This window comes from Vombatus ursinus, unplaced genomic scaffold (genome assembly GCF_900497805.2).
Source record: "Vombatus ursinus unplaced genomic scaffold, bare-nosed wombat genome assembly UNPS02014839.1, whole genome shotgun sequence".
NCBI classification, from domain to species: domain Eukaryota; kingdom Metazoa; phylum Chordata; class Mammalia; order Diprotodontia; family Vombatidae; genus Vombatus; species Vombatus ursinus.
The window spans coordinates 5,637,267-5,644,319 of NW_020954617.1; the positions used below are offsets into that span (position 1 = coordinate 5,637,267).

The 7,053-nt window shown below is 49.1% G+C and overlaps 1 protein-coding gene across 1 annotated transcript in view; it reads right to left on the minus strand.

Moving 5' to 3' along the window:
- KCP (kielin cysteine rich BMP regulator) overlaps nt 1-5,798 on the minus strand; it is a 29,293-nt gene extending 23,495 nt beyond the window's left edge. Inside the window, exons 1-8 of the mRNA XM_027840176.1 lie at nt 5,775-5,798; nt 4,146-4,329; nt 3,932-4,008; nt 3,491-3,575; nt 2,795-2,880; nt 2,514-2,610; nt 2,004-2,086; nt 1,465-1,558 (exon numbers count right to left, since the gene is read on the minus strand). Of these exons, the coding sequence (XP_027695977.1) occupies nt 1,465-1,558; nt 2,004-2,086; nt 2,514-2,610; nt 2,795-2,880; nt 3,491-3,575; nt 3,932-4,008; nt 4,146-4,329; nt 5,775-5,798 (730 nt within the window). The remainder of the gene's footprint in view (nt 1-1,464; nt 1,559-2,003; nt 2,087-2,513; nt 2,611-2,794; nt 2,881-3,490; nt 3,576-3,931; nt 4,009-4,145; nt 4,330-5,774) is intronic.
- Nucleotides 5,799-7,053: the final 1,255 nt, after the last annotated feature.

A 7,053-nucleotide genomic window follows, 5' to 3' on the forward strand; every position in this document is an offset into this window, starting at 1 on the left:
AGACTCGGAAGTGAGTATGACTCTGGTAGCGTGCTCCTTATAGGAGGAGAGGGTACCGGTGCGCGGCCGGCAGAAGGTCGGCGTGCGGCCAGTTCAAGTGGCGCCCAACGTGGGGCTGCCAACATCAGACAGTCCCTCACAGTGGGGCAGCTAGGTGGCACAGTGGATAGAGCACCGGCCCTGAAGGCAGGAGGACCTGAGTTCAAATCCGGCCTCAGGCCAAACACTTGACACTTACTAGCTGTGTGACCCTGGGCAAGTCACTTAACCCCAATTGCCTTTAAAAAAAAAAAAGAAGAAAAAGAAGAAAAAGAAGAAGAAGAAGAAGGAGCTTGGTGTACTGGCTAGGGCATTGAACTTAGCGGCAGGAAGACCTGGGTTAAATCCTGCCTCAAACTCTATATGACGCTGATTGAGTCACATAGCCACTCTGTTGGGGCCCTCTCCAATCATCCTGATCTGTATCTGGCCACTGGACCCAGATGGCTCAGAGGAGAAAGTGAGGCTGTTGACCTTGCACAGCCCTCGCTCGCTTAAATCCAATTCACATGCAAGGCATGGCATCATCTTCCTGATATCATGGTCCCCTTAGAGAATGAAGGACAAACAACAACAAGCCACTCTGTGCCTCAGTTTCTTCATCTGTAAAATGAAGGAATTAGGCTCGGTGGCCTTTGAGGTCCTTTCCATTTCTAGATCTATGATTCTATGATCTATAGGTACCTGAAAAGGTATAGATAGATATAGAAATTTTATATATAAACAATTGTGTATATATATATATATATATATATATATATGCATATTAAAAAATAAAAGATACCTGACAAGCCAAAGCAGGAAGCCATGAAAATCCAGGGAGGAACTCTGAAGGCCAGAGAGGGCAGGGCCATCCTCAGCCAGGGCTGAGCTGATAAAGAGTCATGGGAGTGAGAGTGCTCTCAGGCCATGCCACGCAAGTTAATCTGTGGTTAAGCAGATTGTCTTAGAAAAAGATTTCTGCCCTCTACAAATGAGCTCATCAATTCTATTATTCTTTTGTACTTTGTTTAATTTTAGTATTTCCTCAGTCCTGTGTCTAGCACAGTATCTGACACATAGTAGGAAGCAAACACATTTCTAAAGCACCTACTACATGCCAGGCACTGTGCTAAATGCTTTATAAATATTATTTTATCCTCACAACAACCCTGGGAGGTAGGTGCTATCATTATCCTCATTCTACAATTGAGGAAGCTGAGGCAGACAGAGATTAAGTGACTTGTCCAGGGTCACACAACTAATATGTGTCTGAGGCTGGATTTGAACTCAGGGCTTTTTGACTCCAGGACCAGCACTTTCTATCCACTGCCAAGCAGTTCAGTTGGAAGCTCCATGTGAAAGGAGAATCACCTGGTCTCCATCCTCAGAGAGGGCCTAGGCCTGGCTGAAGAAGGATGGAGGCTAGCAGGCAGAGACTCTCACCTTGGCAGCTTGGGCAGCAGTGTCCAAGCCTTGAAACTGGGTTGGTACAGGGGCTAGGTGGGCATTGCACGGGCACACAGCGAACCAGGCTCCTCTATAACACAGAAAGAGGTGAGACACACAGGCAGAGGGTGATGGAATCCTAGGAAAAGAGATTTAGAGAGGGAAGAGATATGGGAGGCCTTCAAGTCTATCCCCCCATTTTACAGATGGAGAAACTGAGGCCCAGAGAGGTTAAGTGACTTGGCAAGGCAGGCCAGAGATGTTCAGGGAAGAAGTAGGCATGGGGCAGAAGCTGATTAGAGCAGGGAGGAGCTTGGTGGCACAGAATCGACCTTCGGCCTCCAGACACATGGATAAGGGAGGGCACAAGGCAGCATGTGGAAGGGAAGAGTGGGCCAAGAACATGGACCCTAGGGCATGGTGATAAAATCTCAAAAATGAACATAAAAATTCATGAGCTTCCCACCCTCTTGCTCAGGAGCAGAGCTGAAAGCAAAAGGTGGGGTGGGGGCTGAGGGGGAGGAACCCTCACTCACCAGACAGGTGCATCTAAGGCAAGGGTTGGAGCTGGATGGGAAGACTGCCCCCTCCTCGTGATGCTGACCCTCATACTCACAGCCTGGGAAAAAGGGAGGGGCAGCTCAGAATCCCTCTGATTCTCTCTCAAGAGGGAACTTTGAACAAGGAAAAGGAGGAAAGGAGAGCGGGAAGGGAGAGGAGGGTGAAACATGGAGAGGGGAAGATATTGGTGGGAAGGGAGGTGCTGGGCAGGAGGAAATATGTGTGGGGGAGGAGGGCAAGGGAGCACCCTGAATGGTGCACAGGACTTGGGGCCTGGATGGAGAGTGGGGAAGGCAGGTTGCTTGTTTGTTTTGTCTTGGTAGGGTATTAGAAGCATTGCAGGAAGCCTGAGTCTCCTGGCATGATGAAGATGGGGGGGTCTGGGCTACCTAGGGGCAGTGGGTTCCCAGTCCTAGTGAGTAAGGACGCTTCTCTCCTGAAGCAGGGCTGCTACCATGTGGGAGAGGGAGGGGCAGGGAGGTCACCTGGCTGACAAATTGGACAACATTGCCCTGGTGGGGTGTAACTCTCCAGGCAGCTGAGCATTGGACATGAGGCCTCCATGCACTGAACAGTCCCATCCTGTGGGGGAGAAGAGGAAGTCCTATCCTCTGGCCTTCTCAACAGCCCTCTTTCTGCCCTCCCCCATAAACACAGTTCTAGATACTCCGGCAACCAGCCTACCCTGCAGATATCTCCTCATTGCCTACCAGCTGTGGCAGCTTCAGGCACCACACCTTGGCCAGTGCAGGACCAGATCTTTTACCTGACATCTGCAGCTGATGCAGGGCTCAGGATGCCATGTTTCTCCAGCTTTTCGGTCCCCAGGGCAGATTACGTAGCCTTGAGGCTCTTAGACCAAAGATATAAAGGGAATGAGTGGGGGGGGTTCTGTTTCCATGCACATGAATGTGTGTTTGTCTCTCTCCCCACAAGTAGTGCTCCTAATAAATGCTATCCATCCATTCATTTGTTCATTCTTTCATTCTCTTCCTTGACCTTTGGCTTCAGTATCTCCATTCAAATATAACTTCCCTGTCCTCTCCAGCCCCGTCCTCCCTCCTCAGCTCCAGGGTTCCGTTCCCAACTGCCTGCTGGACAACATTGCTTGAATAGCCTGCCAGCACCTGCAATTCAACCTGTCTAAAAACAGCCCCTGGACATTAACACCACACTTTTGGTGTCAGATTCTGCCCTCGGGCCATGGTAAGATGGTAAGATATACTTTAAAAAAATAAACTGCATGTAACAGAATGTCCCACTTTCCTATACAATCGTCTTTCTTGTTCTTTCTATGTTGAAATGTTTGTGATCATTAAAGTTGAAATATAACAGTTTTTGAAAGGATAGTGGGACAAGGTGCCTCAGTTGAATGCCCCCCATACCCTGGGCATCCTGAGTGAGATGCCAGAGCCAGGGTCCACGGAGGACTTGGGGAAGAGGGGCCAGGCAAGCAACTGACCTTTCTCACAGCTCGGGCAGCATCTCTGAGGGTCTAGGCAGGGCCTCCATGAACATAGCGGCTGACTACATGTCACCTTTCCTTCCTGTGGAGGAGAGGGGAAATAAACATTAGGCAACTGTGCCTCTGGAGAACGAGGAACCCAAAAGCAATAACACCCCCCCAGGTGGGAGTGGGGGCCAGAGGAAGAGGGAGCAGCTTGGCTCTGGTCATGGTGGCATCTCTATCTCCCATGAGCAGAGAGAAGCCTTTGGCTCATCTGTACTAATCTCAACCTCTGGCATTTCGACTATTCAGAGACTCACTAACTGTCTCCCTGGAGATACAGATGGAGGACTGCCCCTGAGAGGGGAGGAATGAGGAAGAATGGGTGTGAGAAAGACGAGGAAGAGAGATGGGTGTGTAGGTGTGAAGGCCAGGTAGCAAAACTCCAGGACTTACCAGACAGTGACAGGTGGTGCAGGCATCTGGAAAGAAGGTCTCCCCACTGCTATAGGTCTGGCCTTCATGGCTGCATCCTGATCCCAAACACAGAGCAGTCATTGTGGGTGACCCCCAATCCCCAAGATCCCAGCCTCTGAGGTCTGCAGGTCAGAAGGTGGTGTCAGAGTCACCCCCACTTCCTGCCACTCCTCAGGATAGTTGTAGAACTCACCAAGACAATGGGCTGCATCCCTGATGGGGGAGCATCGAACCACCCCCTCCAGGCAGACACAAGAGGTACAGGCCTCAGGTTCCCAGTGGGATCCCTCTGGCCACTCCTGCCCCTGCCAGGTGCAAGGGAGCCTGCGGCATTCACAGGACTCGAGATGCTTCACCCTGGTCAGCAGGTCCAGGTTCTGGGAGAGAGGCAATAGTGCGCATACTCACCTGGACCATGTCTCCTCCCCCTTCTCACCTCCTCACCCTCATGGAGCCCCTGTTATACTGGAATGGGGAGAAGGAGCACACACCTAAATAGGAAATCATGAGATCATAGGACGTAGAACGGGAAAGGGCTATCTGATGCCATAACCAACCTCAATTCCAAGAGTCTGATGATGAAACAGGCTATCTTTCTTCCCCTGATAGAGAGCCGATGGACTCAGGGTGCAGAATGAGGCACTCTTTTGGACAAGGCCCAATTTGTTTTACTTAATTAAGAGTATTTGTAACAAATATTTTGTTTTTTCTTTTCTTTTCAATGGAGTGAGGTAGTAAGGAGATAAATACTTGATCATTCTAAAAACTTAACAAAAAAAAAAACTTCCCAAGCCTCAGAACCAGATTCTACTCACTGGACTATGTTCTCACTGTGCCAGCACTAACCTAGGTATAGTTCTTTAGACTCTGAAACTCAGCTGGGCAGGACCTCAACAGATCATGAGATCTTGCCCTCTACTGTTAACCAGAGGAATTATTACAGACAGAAAAAGATAGGTTTGGAGCAGCATAGATTTAGAGTTAGAAGGGAGTTGAGAGGCCATCAAATATAATTCCCTCATTTTACAGCTGAGGACCCAAGTTAAGTGACTTGCTCAAGGTCACACAGCTAGTAAGTGTCTGAGGCAAGATTTGAAAAGAGGTAGCTGGGTAAGTCAGTGATTAGTGCATTGGGTCTGGAGTCAGGAAGATATGAGTTCAAATCCAGCCTCAGACTAAAAATTTACTAACTGTGTGGCCCTGGGCAAGTCACTTAACCTCTCTTTAGCTTAATCCACCGGAGAAGGAAATGGCAAACAATTCCATCTTTGTCAAGAAAACCCCATGGACAGCACTGGTGCTATGGTCCATGGGATCACAAAGAGTCAGACACAACTGAACAATAATCTGTGACTTCTTGGGCTGTCTAGTAATAAGGTAGTCCTTATTACAAAAGAATTCACTATAAGAGTCCTTTTAACCTCTGCTACTTCTTCACTAAGAAATCCTTCAGTTTTCTCTAAGCTAAACAACCTCATTTCTATTTGCTTTTAATCCAAAAACCTAATTTCCATCCTGAAGTCATTGAGTCATGGAAAGAACAGTGGATTTGGTCTGAGGATCTGGATTGGAATCCCATTTTGCTGCTTACTCCCTATGTGACCTGGGCAAGAACTTCTTTAGCCTCTCTGGGACCCAGTTTCCTTATCTGTAAAATGAGGAGAGTGATATGAGATGATCTCCACGGTCCTTCCCATCTCTAAAGCTATGCTCATTGTCCTTCTGGGAGCCCTCTCCCATATTTACCCCGACCACCTCCCCTCGTCTGGCCCCTACAGCCCTGTGCCTTCACTGCGCCACATCTCCAAGGCCCCATTCCTACCTGTTCCCTGAGTTCTGCCACCATGGCTCCCAGCTCCTTTAGCTTCTTGTTCACCTTTTGTAGTTGTTCTTCCAAAGGCCCACAGAGAGCAGGTGGGTCAACAGCGGCCTGCCGCTGGTAGTGACTGACGTCATTGAGGCTGACTGACTGGCCTGGGCCCAGGGCTACAGTGTCTACAGGAGCAGGCAGGCAAGGAAAACAGGGTTGAAGAGACCTGGGTAGAGCCTGGTGGGCTACTCAACTCCTGGGTCAGGGGAGGAGAGGACAGTTATTTGCCTTCCTCCCAGTCTCCACATCACCAACAGTCTAGAAAGGACACTTCTCAGAGAGGACTGCACTGGGTCTGGAGTCAATAGATGTAGATTTGAACCCTCATTCTTTTGTCAACTAGATGAATGACTTTGGCCAAATCGTCACCACTTCCCCAGCTCCTGGCTTGTCAAAAGTAGAGATGGGAAGAGGAATCATAATGGGAATTGGGAGGCCAGCTTCTTGGGTGCTTAGGCAAAGGACACATCCAGATGCAGGGGCAGCTACAACTTGGAGACCTCTGACTGAGGCCCCAAGGCCATGGGTAGGTGTCCCAGCCTTGGGGGTCTGGTAAGCAAGGGACGACAGAACCTAGCCAATAACTTCTTCTATCTTTCCAAGGCTACTAGAAGTAAGAAAGCATATAGTAGCCTGGTCCCACCATCTAACTCCTGCTTGTTCAAGACTCTGACAGCAGCCCAAGTAATGACCACTTGTGCCAACAGGCCAAGCTGCGTAGCCTCAGCCTAGTACCCTGATGCCTCTATAGCTGGAGCCCTAAGATGGAGAGGTCTTAGAAAGTCTATCCCCAGGGTTATGGCTGGAGGATAGGAGGAGGTACCCAGAATTACAGCTTCCAGGCAGAAATCCCTGGTTCAGGCCCCAGTATCTGACTCCCCTGGTGTTCCTCACCTGGGGAGTGATGTTCAAAGCCTCCCGCTGATCCAGAACTAGAAAGCTGGCAGAATGGGGGAGAATCACCCCTAAGGGAGGCTCTAAGTCTCTCACCTGCATCCTACTTCTCCCTCCCCTCATTTTCAGGCTCCTTTCTTAGGGGTCCAGTTGATTGAAGAGGACAATGAATCATTTAATCAACAAGCATTTATTAAGCATCTACTATGTGCACTGTGGATACAAAGCGGGGGAAAAATGAAACCATTCTTTCCCTCAAGGAGCTCACATTCTGTTGGGTCAACATGTTGAATATCATATAAGTAAATGCAAAATAAATACAAGGAAAATTGGTAGG